Consider the following 17,426-nt stretch of genomic DNA (forward strand, 5'->3'; position numbering starts at 1 on the left):
ACGAATATCAGAGTGATTCCATTTTAACTTTACACTTGTAGCCTTACATGGTCCCACATGTTTCTAAAAAAAAAAGGGTGTGTCATCAGTGATGTGCATTAATCCAAACGTCTAACAGTCGCCGCTCTGTGTCAGAATACCTGTGGTGAGTGAACATGTCTGTGTGTCTGAGAGTGTGGACAGAGCTGCAGGGGTGAGGTGAAGTGAGGAGGGGTGAGGGTGGAGAGAGAGAGAGAGAGAGCAGTGGGGTGATAGCGATGTCAGGTAGTAAAAAGTGAGATGAGGCAGAGCCCAGAAGTCTGCAGGTCTGGAGATTTGCGCCTGCACTCGCAGAGCAGAGCAAACACAGGAGGCATCTGCAGGCAGCTGTGTGTGTGTGTGTGTGAGGGGGGAGGGGAGGGGAGGGAGGGGCTGCCGTCGCTGCTCAGGACAGGGGGTGGGGGTGGGGGGGGGTGTGGAGCCGGGTGGTGAAGAGTGAGAGAGAGAGAGAGAGAGAGGGTGGGGGGAGGCGGGGGAGGACTCGCAGAGTGAACACAATCAACCCTCTGTTTTCATAAGACTTGTGGTATGTGAGAGCAGAAACAAATGTGTTTAATTTAGGCTACGTTTTTTTTTCCTCCCTCTTTCCCTCTCCCTCTCCCTCGCTCTCTCTCTCTCTCTCTCTCTCTCCCTCCCTCTTCTCCTCTACACCCACTTATGCCCACCTCACTTTCTCAAAAACTCTTTTTTTTTCTTCCTTCTTCCCTCCCCCGAACACATCTTGATACTTTGTTGCCTCCAGTCTTATAGTATAAAGGGGATACTTGTGTAAAAGTACAAGTATCTGTTCCAGAAAATGACTTTAGTAGAAGTTGAAATGACTTAAAAATATATATATATATATATTACTTAAGTAAAAAGTCTTAAAGTATATGATATTTTCTGTGCATCACTGGACTTTGAAAAGATTTGGAAACGTTCTATAGATATATATATATATATATATATATATATATATATACTAGACGCTATGGTTCTCAAACTGTGGCACATGTACCACCACAGCTACGCAAGCTTCCTCTGGTTTGTACTTTGTGGAAAAAGTATCTTTACCCGAAAATGACTTTTGTAGTAGTTGAAGTCACTTAAAGAACAAAAATTAAAAAATAACACAGTAAAACTCTTAAAGTATATGACATTTACTGAACTTAAGTTAAGGAGTTAGGATTGAGCCATGGTGGCTCAGTAGTAGGGCGAGTTGTCTTTCAAACAGGAAGGTTGTGGGTTCAATTCCTGGCTCTGCTAGTCTGCTATATGTGTCCTTACACCCCATGTTGCAGCGTGTGAAAGGGTGAAAACTGTAGTGTAAAGCAGCTCATCAACACTAGAAAAGCACTATCTAAATACAGACCATAATACCAACTCTTCTTCTGATTTTACTTGGTAGTAACGAGTAACAAAGATAGTTATTGGAAACGTAGTGGAGATGCGAAAAATGTGAATTTTGTGCTGCTTTAGGGAAAAGTTTGAGGTAAAAAAGAGTCGTAGGAAAACAATCCCACACTGTTTCCCTCCCTCCTGCAGCGTCACACAAAAACACTCACTTGTTGGTATTTATCTGCAATTTCTGCACAAAAACAAACAGTTGTTTTCAGCGGGAACGCTGCTGAGCTGTGATATTCTGCTTGTTATTGCCTCCTAAAATGCCTTGGCAGGGGCAGGCCTGTATTATATTGGGTAGGCTCATGCTGTCTCCAGTCAATTTGTGTTGGGTCATAAATGAAAAATGCAGGTCTCACCATTGTGTCATTGGTTGAGCCTTACTGTAAAGCGTCCAGCCAGCAGAGAACTCTCTGTCTCTCTCTCTGTCTCTCTCTCTCTCTGTCTCACCACCAGCGTGTTCTGGAGTTAATTATACCAAAAAACCTTTACGGGCCGTGAATGTCAATGAAACGAGGGCGACTCCCCAAACTGTAAAAATAACGTGTGTTCCTGTGACCAACAATGGCACGCAGGAAATGCGTGAAAAAAACCCCAGCTCTCGACACTGGAGGTGCGGAGCGTCGTGACACGAGATCACGCTGACATTAATCCTGCGCGACGTTTGAAAGCAGATCTCCCAGGTACGGGAAACCACATAAGTGACTTCACGATAATTGACTTGAATAGCTTTGCACCCTCCTCTCTTTTTCTCCCCCCCCCCCTCGCTCTCTCTCACCAGATGCATAATTATTCTCTTGTGTTTCTAATTATACAGTGAGTTTTATGTGACCTGTGTAAGCGAGAGAGAGTTACTCACTTATTCCTGACTCCTACCTCCGACCTTTTTTTAAGGACTGTTCCTTTAAACCGCGTGCGATTAAAAAAAAAGTACCTGAAAAAGTAAAAAAAAAAAAAAATCTTTTTTACAGGAAGCAATAACTTAGGATCTTGTCCTGCGAAAAAGGAAGAAAACCTGAAACAAAATAATTGCTTGCGTTGCAAAAAATGCAATCTCCTGCTGGAGTGGAGGCTCACACACACACACACACACACACACAGAGGGAGAGAATGTTAAAGGAGCTTTAAAAAGGGGGGGAGGAGGGGGGTGGGGTGGGTTTTTCTTGGCCCTGTTCTCTGTTAATGCTGTTTTATTACTGAAAGTGCAGTAAATTCACTCCCTGGACTTTTCAAATAAACCCAGTCTGGCCTTGTACAGAATATGCATGAGGCAGTCATATGGCACCTGATTGTTCTGTGGGAGTTTTTAAAAAAAGTTTTTTTAACGCCTGGAAATCTTTTGTTCACAGACGTTGGACACACACACACACACACACACACACACACACACACACACAGAGCAGAATACGATAATTAATCTCGATAAAGTGTCAGGTTGTAGGAGATGATCGTGGTTTTTAAAAGAAAACAAACATTTGGTGAAACATGTAATATTAACTGTGTTGTGTGTGTTTGCACAGCGCGTAAACATTTCAGTTTTACTGGATTTGATTCGTTCGGAGTCGTTTTTTTAACAATTAGAGCAAGTTTTCAGTCTTAAATGTGAATATTTTCTGCTTTCTTTGCTCCAAATGACAAAAGAAATCATTCCAATTGACACAGTTTGGTTTGGGAAAGCGGAATAAGACGTTGGAGAGAAACATTTCTCAACTTTCTGTGCACCAAACAGATGAAAGTAGTCGCACAAGTTGCAGCCTGAGCAGAGTTAAAGTTGAAATGGTAAAAGGCAGATGGAAGTTAACACGCTTTCAAACAGTTTTAAACTGGATTTAAACAGATTAAATATACTTATAACAAAAAAGATGTTCAAATAATAAGATGATATGATTCATTTAACACGGCTTTAACGGAAATGTGTCCATCTGCACTTTATATACATCAATCAATCAAACTTTGTGTTGAATTTGCTCTGATAAATGACCAGATGAGACAACAGCGCCCTGTGTGTGGCGTTTATGTCCTGCAGGAACACACACACACACACACACACACACACACACACACACACACACACACACACAGAGAGTGTGGAACCATGTTGGAAAAACCTTGACGCTGTGTCGAGCAGACCTCCCTCGTGCTGCCTCCCCTCTTTGCTCTAATAGTTCTTTTGTGTACAAGAGCATGTTAAGAGGCCAAAGAGCCTGGCCTTAATGGGCCACGTTGCCATGGCGACTGCAGCACTCTGGATGTCTGACCTTTGACCTTTTTTCTTCTTTTTTTTTTTTTTACCGGCCGTGAAAGAAGAGTGCGGGATGACCAACGGGGGTCACAATAGAGGCCAGGGCAAACTGAGGGAGTTCTCCTGTCATAGTCACTTAACTTCATTCCTCCACGGGCTAATGGACACTTCAACTGTGGTCGCCATCAGCAGTCTGCTGCTGCTGCTGCTGCTGCTGCTGCACCACAGCCTTGTCACGGTTAATATCATATAAACGAGCGACGTCTAAAAAGTTTAACCCTTCTGTGTCCGTTCTTTTTGTCGCCGACAGGATTTGGCATGCATACTTCTCCGTTACCGTCACTCCCTCGATCTTTTGCGATATCTAGATATGAAAAATCTGTCCAGGGTGTGACCTCCGCCTCTCGCCCTATGTCAGCTGAGATAAAGCAGAGAAATAGAGCTGTGCACCTGTATACTTGTCCTTACGGTAGAACCTCAGGACTTCCGCGGAACGGCCGTCTCAATCGCAGACAAGAATCACCAGCGCGTCACGCGCGTGTCACGTCATCTTCTCGGTACCGTTATTCCTAAACTGTTGAATAACTGCCAGATATCGAAAGTTAAAGTTTTCTTGGAAATAAGGAGGCAGAAGCACTCAATCATTGGACATTTTTTGACAATTCTACAGCCATAAAATCAAAATAAATCCAACTAATGACTATTTTGATATATATATGTATATATATACACATATATACATATATATATATACATACATATATATATATACACGTATATATATATATATATATATATATATATATATATATATATATACGTGTATATGTAGCCAGATCAATGAAACTCAATCAATACCGTTCATTTATTAAATGTTGAATTAAATGTCACTAAAACATAGTCAGAAACATTGTTGTATGTATTGTGAATCAGGTCACGTTAGTTTTTCATCTTCAAAAAGTGTGTCCCTGTATTTAAAGACAGTAAATAAACATATAAGTTCAGCACTGACTACAGAAAACCCACGTTGGTCAAACCCCTAACATTCTCTTATTGTCATAGTTCATATGATCCAGTCCCACTTTCTTTTCCAACCGTCACAGTTTCACTTTAAAAAAACAACACATTTGCGTTGTTTCTTTTTCACTCTTTTGTCCCGTTCCCGTGTTGGGCCGCTTTAATTAATAACTTCCTCCGTGACTAATCTGCTTACTTCATAGCAGACTGGATAACAGGACACGGTCTCCATTCAGTGGCCCGGGCAGAGCTTTACAGGTCTGACCGGCTGAGCCGCTTGTCATTTCCCCATCAATTACACACTAATTAGCACAATGACTGCCGGGGTTTGCTTGAGAATTGTCAGTGCAATTGGCTCTAATGTTGGCAAACAATGAGCCTTAATGCAAACTCTGAGCCACTTATCACACGGCCCTTTGTCCCCGAAAGCCTTTAATTGTGTTTCATGCATAGATTGGGCTTGAGGTGTCAATGGCCCCGCATGAGCAGGTGATAGCAGCAGAAAGAAAACCAGGGGAGGAGCTGTTGTGTCGAGGCCTGACGGGGACTATTGTGTGACGGGCTGTTGTTCATATGGGGCAGGGGACAGTAATTAACACCTCAGCCAAACAGCAAGCTGTGTGGCCCATTTGTTTTCTGTTGGGGGGGTAAAAGAAAACAACGGGGAGGGGCTCTCACCGCACAGCAGGTGATTGACATTATCTGCTGGCGCGATCCGTGCAGGCATTCCTGCCGCTCCACTATTCACCACAAGTTGGGGGCGAAGCCATTTCACAAGCGTCAGGCTCTTCGTCTGAGCTGCTGCTGCTGCTGCTGCTGCTGCTTTATTACAAGACAAAGTCCTTTATTCGCATGTTTGTTTGACTGTTTGCTCATGATTGATTGAGTTAATCCAAGTCAACATGTCTAGACTCGTATATTTCTAAATTAAGAGTATTAATTCCAATAAACATGCTGCAATTTAAAGGTCCAGTGTGTGAGGTTTTAGGTGAAAGTGTTTTAATTTGGCAGAAACTGAAGGTAACTTGTTTTACAGTAGACCACAATGGACAAACTAAAGTAAATCTTTCACTTTTAGTGGTAAATGAAGGTGACAAAGAGTGAGGCGAAGGGTTTTCAGCTGCAACACGTAACTTCACAAATATGTGTTGCTCAATTTTACATACTGTACCAAGATTAAAGATTTAGATTAAGATTTCAATGCACTCCAGATTATGTACAAAGCAAAAAACAAAACATTGCCACCAAGTATCCAGAGTTTGTTTAAACTGAGAGACAGTCAATATGGTCTAAGAAAAGTTAAAAATCATTGTTTGTCAGTGATGAGGGTCAAACTATGGAATACGTGTTCTGCATGAATACACTTTAGTGTCGGCCTTCTCAATTTTTAGTTCACATATGAGAATTTCGACGGTCTTTTGACTTGAATACGATCATATCTACCAAACTGTAGGGCTGCAACCTTCTGTAATGTGAATATGATCTTGTTTCTTTGCTCGTCTATGACACTAGACCGTTTGTTTTGTGCTCAGACTGATTTTTCTTTACCATGACAACTTGGAAGATATGAATTGTTCCTTAAATTAGCGAGAGAACATAGAGCAGTTAAAAACAGAACATTTAAATTGCGGTCAAATTTGTGGTTTGCTTATTGCATGGTTTCCATTTGAAAATGATTTCTTGTTCCAGTTCCAGTTTGTGAACAAAATCATTTTGATCTACATTTGAAACCATCTCTGTATGTTATGGACAAAAAAAACTATTGGATTAATGTAGTTAATCAGATTAATAGATTAATAAATAGATTAAAACAGATTTAAAAAGCGACTCTGCGTCGATACCATAGTGACGCTCTTGTGTCTTGCGCTCCGGAGTCGGGCAGATAGTTACGAGCAAAGTTTTGGGATTTTTTTTCTGTCCTTTTGGCAGCGCGCGTGACTTAGTTTGACAGCAAATGTCCAGACATCTGTCTCTTCTCGTGGCGCTCTGATGTCGGTGCTCTGCAGTGTGGCACCGCACACTTCAGAGATGACAAAGACGCTTGGCTAGGTTTTTTTCCTCCGCTCCACGAGAGCGATGTAACAATTAGAACCCAGCTCTGGCAGGACCACATGCCCCAGAGCATATGTCGTTTTCTCACAGTTCAAAAAAAAAAACCAAAGGGGCTCCAGTGCAGCTTTTTTGGAAAAATTCAGCGGCATCGCTGCCACCCTTTGTCGCATCTGGGTCCCGCGAAAGTAGCACATTCTACTGATGTCTATTCTGGGTGTTGGAGGCAACGGGGAAGAGCTGGAAGACAATTAGAGAGCTGCAGAAAAAGGGGATCAGCTAAACTTCACTTTAGTTTCACATTTCCTTCAGTAGTGTGTCCGAGCCTGTGAAACCAGCGCTGCCAGGTCCCAGGGCTGAACCGCAGCTGTGAGTCACTGCCATATGTCTGTGTTTGTTTCTAATAAAACAAGGGCACGTGTAAAATACACTGCGAAATGTCTCGCAGTTAAATCCATATCAGTTTTATTCCTTGTTTCAGACGTTTAACAGCACTTAAGCCCCGTCATAAATCTTAAAACCTCGTCTTTTGTTTCCTGAAGCAGCTCGTCGACGCAAACACTCCCTCTCCCTCTCTCTCTCTGCCTCGTGTGTTATAGTCAGTACATCTCCACGCAGTTATGAGTCATTTTTAAATCATTCTTTATCACACAAGCACCCCGTACCTTGTGCTAATGGTGTGTTCCATTTGTAGTCAGAACTCAGAATGTTTAACTCGGAGCAACCTCGCCAATCCCGTGTGTAGACCACAGCATAAAAACCAGTCGGTGGCTAGCTGTTAGCATGTTGAGTGCCATTACAAGTCTTCCTGCCATTCATTAACTTTAAAACATTTCATTATTTGAGCATAAACACAGTCTTCACAGTTGTCTTAGTGGCTAATTCTTAGTGTACTGGTTTTTTCCTCTTATTTCTGGGTCAAATAGTAATTCAACTCCCAGTCGCATCATACCACGTACATGTGTTTTAAAGGTCCAGTTTTATGTCTCTAACACTGATAAAAGTGTTGTTCCTCGCCAGCACGACCTGCCAAATGCTCAACTTTTTGTTTCCTGAAACGTCTCGTAGACTCAAACACGTTCCTCCCTCCGCTCGCCTCGTGTCAGGAACGAAGCTAATGTGACAGTCGTAGCTCGACTACGCCATTTAATTGGATTACTGTCCTCATCCCCACTGTACAAGCACGAGCCGGGGATCCCATTTATGCAGTGAATTGTGCCCCGCTCTTGCTGCGCTAGGTGCCTACATGCCCCCCCGTTTCAGCTTGTTATTGTTAGCTAATGTAAGGCTTAGCTGGTGGCTAGTTTGTTAGCACCTCTCTAAGTCGTCCTACGATACATTCATTTTAAAATTCTCAGTTCTTTAAGCGTGTAGAGCATAAATTCAGTCTTCTTGTGAGTCCAAAAACACACAGTGGCCTGGATTTCACTGTGTTTTTCTTGCTTTTGTCTCCTTTTCTTTTGTGTACCAGCCTCAGCTATTACTTCTGGGTCAAAGCTTAGCGGTGACCGACTGTGGAGCATGTGCAGAGCATTTAGGCCACTTTAAGTCCAACCGAACACACACACGACGCGGTTATCTGATTGCATTATTATCAATAGTGTGTTTGAGAAATTTGATTCTGTACAATTTTCAGTCGAAACAAACAGGTTTACATGTATTTTTAAAAGTCCCAATTTTAGTTGGACTAACATAGTAATTAGTGACTTAGTTCTAACTTTATGTAAATGAGTGAGACACAGTGAGAAAGTTTGGAGCTCAGCTGTACGGCCTGCAGATTCCTCGCCTTTTGTTTCCTGTAACAGCTCGCAGATTCAGACTCCCTCCCCTTCCTTACCCCTCTGCCTCATGTGTTAGCGAGTGTTTTCACTGCTTCAGTCCGGACTGAAGCTAATGTGACAGTGTGCGCGGCAGGCATTACCTGGCTGGATGTGTGTGTGTGTGTGTGAGCCGTTGCCGCACACTGGCACTCTGGCAATTAAAAGAAAAGTAGGCGCTCGGGAGAAGAAGAAAAAAAAAAACGTGCCTGGGGGCATGTTCCTCCGTCCTGGCAGAAGCTGTCAAATAAAGGATGGATTTGGGTGGGAGAGCCAGGGTGGGCACGGCCCGGGCTAGACCAAACGCTCACAATAGCGCTTGTTTCATTTGTGGAAGGACCCGTGATTGACATAGATTAGACAGAGAAAACTGCATTGTTTTGGATTTTCTCTCTCTCTCTCTCTCTCTCTGGAGAGCAGCATTCATTAGGCACCCTTGCACACAGCAGAGTAAAGTTTCAATAGGGAGCGATCAGCCTCTAAAAGCAACTGCCTCCTGACAGTTGTATGGACTTGGGCCCATTAGTTGGAACCCACGATTCAGCCTTGAGCAGTATAGTGAAAATGAAGAGGGCTGATGTCAACTCCAAGAATTCTCCCCCCTTTTTCTTTTTTTTCGGAGGGAAAACGGGTCCCCTTCCCCCTGCCTCGGCGCTCTGTTGGACCCCAGCTGTCAGGAAACAATACCCTCTGCCTGCTCCGACAAACTCATTCCTGAAAATGTTTTTTTTTTCTTCTTCCCTCCTCTCCCCCTTCACCCTTCCCACCCCCCAATTCCTCCCATAATGTCTTTTCCATTTTTAACCCGCAGCCATCCAAGCTTCCTTCCTCCTTACAAACCCTGAGTGATGAATGAAGGTTTTTTTTTTTTTTAAATCACACCGTGAATGTGTGACTCCTCCACTTGGCTTGTTTGTCATCATTTGTCCTGCGCAGACTTTTGAAAAAGTGGACAAAGCTTTGCATCCATTCTCCCAAGAGGATTTGTCAGTCACACATTATTCTTACACAAATGTTTGCCTTCCGTGGACCTCAAACTGTTTGTGCGCAGGAATTCACGAGCACAGTGCTGTGTAAACAACCACGATAGTATCCATACGTTGGTGGCAGATTACAGTGGATTGTGCAACCGCCTCTTCCCGGCGTGCGACACACGTCCAACTCAAATTATAATCTACGATACTACACGAAAAAGCAAATCATTAACCCTGAAATGTAATTTTTGATTTTGAAATTGTACGAGGGAGAGAATCCACATGCATGACAAGCTGCTGTATCCGGTATTTAAAGTGATTCATAAACCAGATGTTTGAGCCGTGCTGTTGGTGCTTCATGCTATCATCATTGCTGGAGAAGAGAAGAGGAGGGGGTGAAAAAAAAAAAAGGCTGGGCTGGTTGTGTCAAGCCGTAAATCTCCTCAATTACGCGCTGGCACCGCGGCAAAAAGGGCCGGAAGTAGGAATAAGTACCAATGTCACATAAAAGAAGGCGATACTTTGATTCGTGTTGATTTTGCAAAAGTATCAATACCAACATTTAATGATTATTAGTGTCTGAAAGTGTAAAAATCAACAAAAAATATGGTGGCAAAATAAGAGAAGTATCAAATTACAATTAAAGCTGTAGTGCGTAACTTATGAGGATTTTTGTTGATGTTTATATTCGGCCTCTGTTTTTGTCATTTTGAACAGAAACGATGTAACGTTATTCTTGTATGGAAACAGGCGTTTGTGGGAGGCATTTGTGTGTATACAGCAGCAGAGCAGGAGGCAGGCGGAGACGAGATGCTTTTATCCAGTGAAACTGCTGAATAAGCGGGTTTTTTTGAGCAGTAGAATCACTTTTCTTGGACGCTATTTTGTGTTTTCCGTCAAACTCAAACCTCTCTGGAGTCGTCTCGCTTTACAAGCACAATATTGGAGACATTTAAACTCAAATGGGAGACGTTTAAATTTATATTTAAAAGTTACACACTACTGATTTTAAAACAAAAAAAATCTATCATCACAGATTTATTGTTATCTTTAAAAAAAAATCAAAAAAAAAAAATCATATGATATCATAGTATCAGAAACGGTATGAAGCATTTTGCTGGGTATCACTTTCCTATTTGAAATTCTAGTAGCAGGACAATCCTAGAAATGTAATGTAATGTAAACACTTGCACAACATGTCATGATAACTGTGATACGCGTGTGAGAAACACCGATCCCGAACGGAGGAGGAACAATGTTTCAGGTCAGGAAGCCAAACCCCGACTGAGGCGGACAGACAGGTGTTACCTTGGAGTCCCTGCTCCGTAGACGAGGGCGCTTCCTTCCAGCTGTCTCTTCCCACCCGCTCAGCGATGGGCGCCCACAGCTGGCCACTTGTTTTTTTTTCCGTCTTTTTTTTTTTTTTTTTTTCCCTGACAAACGGCGATTTCACAGTCCTCCATCAGTCCACTGTGTTCACATCGTTCTCCCTGCTCTCCCCCGTGCCAGAAATGACTGTCTGACTGACTCCAGCAGCAATGTGGCTCTCATACAGGTGTCTGGTGGAGAACTCTGCGGGTTTAACACCATTCATACCACGTTTGCACGCTCCAGGAGAAGATGCTCTCCCTGTGGTTTAGACACCGTAAATTTTAAAGAGAGATTTTTTGCACATGAGACTCCTTTACCTTTCCCCCCTCTCCTTTACTTCTGAATGTTTTCCCCTCCATGTTTTTATCACTCTGCATGTTTTCCCTGCAGTGTGTGTGTCTGGTTTTGTTGTTTAAATCTGCTCCTCTTTCTCTCGCCCCACAGTACCTGCAGATGAAATGGCCTCTTCTGGATGTCCCCGGATCTGCAGGACTAAAAGACTCCCGCTCCCCAACTCCAGGGCATCTAGTAAGTAGATACTTAAAACCTTTGAGACAAAATGGAAATTCGATTATGACAGAAAATAATATAAAACATCAGCATAAGCTGGATGTTGTATGGACGTTCGGATAAGAATGATGAGGGTTTTTTTAGGGGCCCCCATGGACACAAACGTGGAGGTTTTAGTATCAGTGTCGTATTATTATTATTAAATAAATTCAACCACATTTATTATGTTCATTTGTAACTGCAGTGCTCTGCAGGAAGTGCTGGGGGCAGTGTCACGTTCTTTGTCTGCCTTGAATGCTTTCACTAATCAGGAACATGTGACTGATGGAGCAACAGAGAGAAAAGGAGAGAAATGACTGAAACTCTAAAGTACGGGAGCATTTCACTGGAAATAAACCAGTGAAACTCACGTTGATGCTATCGTTCTTTCTGAATATTACATCTCTGGTTATCTCTACAGCCTGTGGCTCAGAAACAAACGGACCAATGCTACATTAGCTTAGCTCGTCAGTCCACTTTCATTGCCGTGATATTGTTCATTCAGCCTATTAAATCTCTGGTTATCTCTCGGGGCCTCTGGTTCCCAACTGTTGCTCGAGGTGTTATGCTAACTAGCTTCTAACATAGGACAAATAAATGCTACATTAGCTTGGCTTGTCAGTCCTGGCACTTTAATTCTCAGCAGTGTTCATTCAGACTATTAAATTCCCTGATTATCTCCCCAGCAACAGGTGCTGTGCTAAGTAGGTTGCTAACATGGCACCAATGCTACATTAGCTTAGCTTTCCTGTCCACTTTCATCTTCATTATATTGTTCATTCAGACTATTAAATCTCTGGTTTCTCTCTGGTTCCCAACTGTTGTGTGAGGTATTGTGCTAACTAGCTGCTAACACAGCGTTGATGCGATGTTAGCTTAGCTCATTAGTCCAGGTGTCTTTTTGTGGACAGACAGGAACACACAGATCATGTTTTTGCTCCGTGACTAACTGGTGAACATGAACGAGTGAATTGAAGCACATGTTTACACGCTTTCTCTCTGCCGCTGTAGCTAACAACAACACTGTTTAGCATTCTTAATTTCCCAGAATTCCTCATCTAACTTCACTCTTTCCATTAAGAAACAGACTTGGCCCATAACACTCCTCCATCTTAGGTCTGTGGTCTGTGATAAACTATGATTCTTCTGTCACTTATCGCTAAAATTACATTTTTCTCCCTGTTGATCAAGTAAATGGAGAGAAAGTGGGATAAAGTGTGGCTGTTCAGAGGAGGGGAAACATTTAAAATTCCATGTGAAATTACCAAATAACTGAACCATGGTGGTTAGTAAATTTATGAATTGGGAAAACACCAGCAGAGGCTCTTAATAAATTGTCTGTGGCTCTAATAATATGCTTCCTTCAGGCTTCAGGACGTAAACTCAATTATCAGCACAAATCACGTCAACTTATTCTGTGGAATCTGTTTACTGTGAACCATATAAAAGTCTTTAATCAAACTACTACCATAATGTGATTATTCACAATAATTAGAGTTGTGGTGTGGCTGTAAAAAGAAAAAAAAAAAAGAAGTTCCGGTTCCCACCCTGTGCTTCAGACCTCACAGTGCCCTGTCTGTCTGTCCTGTCCACCTGTCTGTCTGCGCTTGACACATTAACACAGTCTCTCCACCATAAATCTCTCTCAGGTTTGAACCTCCTTCTCCATTCCTGTACTTTCCCACAGTGGCGTGAACTAGTCATCAGGGTGTCTCGCTGTGGTTAGACAATGCGGGGCCTCAGCAGACCTGTTTGGTCAGTGGCTCTCGCTGAGGGATTCAAAACAACAGATAACGAACGGAGCCCGACCTGGTGGCATCTATCTCATCATCTCACTCTACTTGATTGTATCGTGGCGTTTCTCTTAAGGAAGTCATGTCAGGCAGAGAGCGAGGGACTCACACACTCACACACTCACAGTAATAAGAAACGTCGCGGCGCGGCCCTTTGACCTCACATACCCCTGAGCGGCTTGACGCGCTCGCTGGAGTTCGTGGTTCGTTCCCCCTGAAAATGTGCGGCGCAGATGCACATGACAAAGTCCCCATTGAGCAGAGTCAATGGGAAATTGTTGGGGAAAGAAGGAGCGGGGGAGGGGGGGAGGGGGAGGATGTGTTTGCTCATGGGAATCTGGGACAAACTTAAGATTTAATGGAAAACCAATTAAACAATATTTAATTAGAATACATGCTGACCTCTCTGTGACCTTTCTGCTGATTTTTCCACCAGTAACTTTTGACGTGGGATGAAGCAGCGTCACAGTGTCATGATGGGATAGATAACGCTCACAGTGTGACATTTACTGTAATATTGTGATTATTGTAAGCTTTTGTGTCTTTGTAGAGAGCTAAAACTAAAGTTTGCTTATGATGGAATTTCATGTTTTATATTTTAGCTCCAGTGACTTTTCTAACCTTCAGAATTTATATTTTCACGTACACTTTTTGCGATCTCCGCACTTTTTTTGAGGAATTGAGATTTAAACACTTTGGTCTCTCTGGATTTTTTACTTTCACATCTTCTTAATTTTGCTGCATACATATACTGTGTTTTTTTTTTACTAAGAGCGGTTTTGTGTATTTAATATTCAACTTACACATTTACAGTGTTTTTTTATAATTGCAAAATATTATCGGTGTGATATCAGTATCGACCAAAGATAAGACTAACGACTGAAATAGTAGACTGACTAGGCTGTTTTTTTAATGTTTATTTATTTTTCACAGTGAAGAACATGTAAATCTTTAAATATGCAAAGTATTACGTAAATTTTTACTCCAGTAGAGACTAAAGGACGTCCTGTGTACTCCTAATATGTCGTTGTGTCAGAAGCCCAACATCGTGAATCCTGAGAAGATCGGAGAAACAGATCATCAGTGTTGTTCCGTAACTAGTTTTTGAACTTTTTAATATTTTATCAGATGGAGGAAGAAAAAAAAACAGCTAAATATATGGGCCAAAAAACTGGCTTCAATTATCAGCCGTTAAAAGCCTGTATCAGTCAATCTCTCGTTTGTATGTCACCTTTATTTTCTCCTTCCTCGTTTCTTTCATACAAACCAAAACTTTTCAGATTTAAAAAGCAAGTGGAGCATCAACAGTCTTTACAGATCTTTGTCTTTGTCTAATCTTTGCTGGTAACAAACAGCATAGGACAATATGATTAATAGCCTCCGTTTAGAAATTGCACTTTGAAACACAATTGATTATTTTATTAAGTGCAAACAAAAGATATCTTAACGTGGGTTATCACTTCTTGTGTGGAAGAATCTACAGTTTGTTCTCACGGTGTCGTGATTTTTTTTACCCGATGAAATGTGAATCCGCAGAGTGAAAGTCAAAAACAAGCGAGTGCGGTCGCAGTAATTGAGTTTTAAAAAAAGGAAATGAAGTCACAGTGAGTTCTGTTTTGTCCTTCAGTGGCTGCTGCTTCTCTTCATGTGGGTTCAGTGTTGATGACTTTCATGTCTTTTTTTTATGTTTTGTTTGTTTGGCCTTCATCTCTTCATCAAACTGGGGAAGTTGGTGCAGACGGAACCGTCGTAGAGGATGTGAGACATTTAACCCTTTAGCACCGAGCGTTCGCACAAGTGCACTTTGCGTTAGCGTAATTACGCGACGGCTTGTGCTGTCAGAAAAATTCCAACAGTTCCTGAAAGCTGAGAGGTTGCATGTCAAAGCCAGCGCTGTTGCAGGAAGCCGGCAACATCAGAACGGGAGATAGTGGGTGAAATAGTTTCCATTTTCTGGAGGTTTTTTGGACATTGAGACAAAAACACTCAAATTTTAAATTTAGCATGCAAAATCTGGTGTTTTGCATGCTACAATGTTTTTCTTTCATTTTAAAATGTTAATACACTATTTGAACATGCTAAATGGGAAAAAGCCCTTACTCACAGGACATTTTCTGGCTCTTTTTTGGTTAAAAAAGTCCAGACGGATATTTTGAGGCATGGGTGTTAAAGGGTTAACAGTTTTGCCTCTATTATCTAAATGTTTACATCAAGTTTGTTGTTTTGCATCAGTGATGCGTGACGTAAATGTCATTCTTGAGCAGGTTTTATGTTGTTTGTCTTCATATTTGCGACTGTGACGCTGTTAAAGTGGGTACTTTTTAAGGTCTGATAACCCGGGGCAGCTCCAGGCACTTGAGATTAGATTAGATTTTAATTCTTTTCATGGTGCACTGTCTTTTTAAAAAACGGTATTATACAAAAAAAGAGGAGGAAGTTCACTGGACGTGTCACAGCTTCCATTATGTGAAGCGAAAGAGGAAGTCATCATGCTTGATCTGCTGACCTGTTACCAGAGGGTCATTCCATGTGCGGTGGGAAAAAATCTAGTGTACGGCGCGGCGGATAAGACGAGTGAGACACCCCACTCTGTCCTTACCCCACCACACCACACCCCCGCCTCACCCCCCACGCTGGGCCAGGAGCCCACATGCCCCTCTGGTGTGCTGCTGCTGTCAGGGAGCCAGGCTGATTATGTGCTCATTACTCCAGCCGGGCAGAGAATGGCAGAGTGGGAGGGGAGCAGCAGCAGGCTGCTGGCTCCCCAGGCCTGCAGGCTCCCCAGGCCCCAACGCTGCACTAATGAGAGCAGGGGGAGCGGATGGGCACACATGGGGGGGAGGTTTTACTGCCCAGGGGCCAAGAGGAGAGAGATATACACCCAAGGAGACACCAGCAGGGACTACAGCTGCATGATAGCGTCAAAAAAAGAAATGATATTGGGATTATTTTTTGATAGATGTTGTGATTGTGATATGATTCATAAGTGGAAGCACTTATCTTTTGATTTTCCTGCATCATGCTTTTTTTATGTCCATTGATTTGGATATCACACTCCGTTTTACCAGTGTAGTCCTGGTATCCTCCTCCCATTAAAGTAGAAATAAGCAGCCCACAGCATGACTGTGCAGCCTGTGCAGAGTGAAGCATGCGATATAAATGTGGTGATTCTGACCCCGCAATAATTAACATTGTGTCACAGTTTCCGTCGCCTTTATTTATGCACATTTTACATAAAAAACCTTATTGAAAACAGAAATTTTAATAGGAAAAAAAAATTTGGAAATGCCGCATTGACATTTTTACATATAAGAGAGGTGGAAAAGGTGCAGTTTTGAGTGAAATGTCACTCAAATTTCACTGCAATGGAAAGAAAAAAACTTGTGGGAATGATGGACGACAGGAGGGTTTTTTGTGGGACTGATGAGGAAACCACCAAACCGACATTCCTCCACTGAAGCAGCAAATGTTTCCACAATAACAACAACTTATGACTCAGACCTTAAATTAACATTTTCTTATACAGAGATATTTTGAATATTTGTGAAATTTGGCAGAAATTTCAAATAATAAAAAAAAGTACTTAATTGTACAGATTGTAGAACGAGCCTTTAATATTTATATCAGGAGCCAGAACCACCGTGTTTTTACAGTACTTTTGATAAACTAACTCAAGGCCACACAAGTTCAACGACACACTTAAAAGGGGAGGTGAGGATTTTTCATCTGCAACTTACACCAATAAATGTTGCTAAATTCTTTACTCTGTAGATGTAGAGAGAGAAAAAAGAAGAAGTAAATCCCAGCATCTGGTGGGGACAGAGAAGTGCGGGGACAGTGTGCAGATTGGGTCCATAAGGCCCGTATGCTAATCGGGACGCCTGCTCCGGCCTCAGGTCCTCAATTATTCAACAGTCAGGTTTGTTTAGCATTCACTCGGTATTGCTTTTTGGTAGAAATGGTGGTGCTGGTCGTGGCGAGGTGAGGGCGAGGTGGGAGGAATGGGAACAAGCTTCTCTGTGAACACACACACACACACACACTCACAGGTCTGAGCACCAATTCTTATTGACTTCCATTAATTTTCACAGCCAGTTCCTCCGAAATGAGATTCTGCCTCATTTAGGACCAGGTTTTGGTCTCCGTGAGGACTTACTGGTCAATATTTATGCCAGAAAATGTCCCAAAGAGCGCA

At 42.3% G+C, this 17,426-nt stretch overlaps 1 protein-coding gene across 2 annotated transcripts in view; it reads left to right on the plus strand.

The window, feature by feature from the left end:
* The window catches only part of tcf7l1b (transcription factor 7 like 1b), a 54,957-nt gene that overhangs the window by 20,322 nt on the left and 17,209 nt on the right, over positions 1 to 17,426 (plus strand). For both annotated transcript variants that reach the window (XM_058636094.1, XM_058636095.1), the window contains exon 4: positions 11,334 to 11,417. In XM_058636094.1, the coding sequence (XP_058492077.1) occupies positions 11,334 to 11,417 (84 nt within the window). The remainder of the gene's footprint in view (positions 1 to 11,333; positions 11,418 to 17,426) is intronic.

This window comes from Solea solea, chromosome 8 (assembly GCF_958295425.1).
Source record: "Solea solea chromosome 8, fSolSol10.1, whole genome shotgun sequence".
NCBI classification, from domain to species: Eukaryota; Metazoa; Chordata; class Actinopteri; order Pleuronectiformes; family Soleidae; genus Solea; species Solea solea.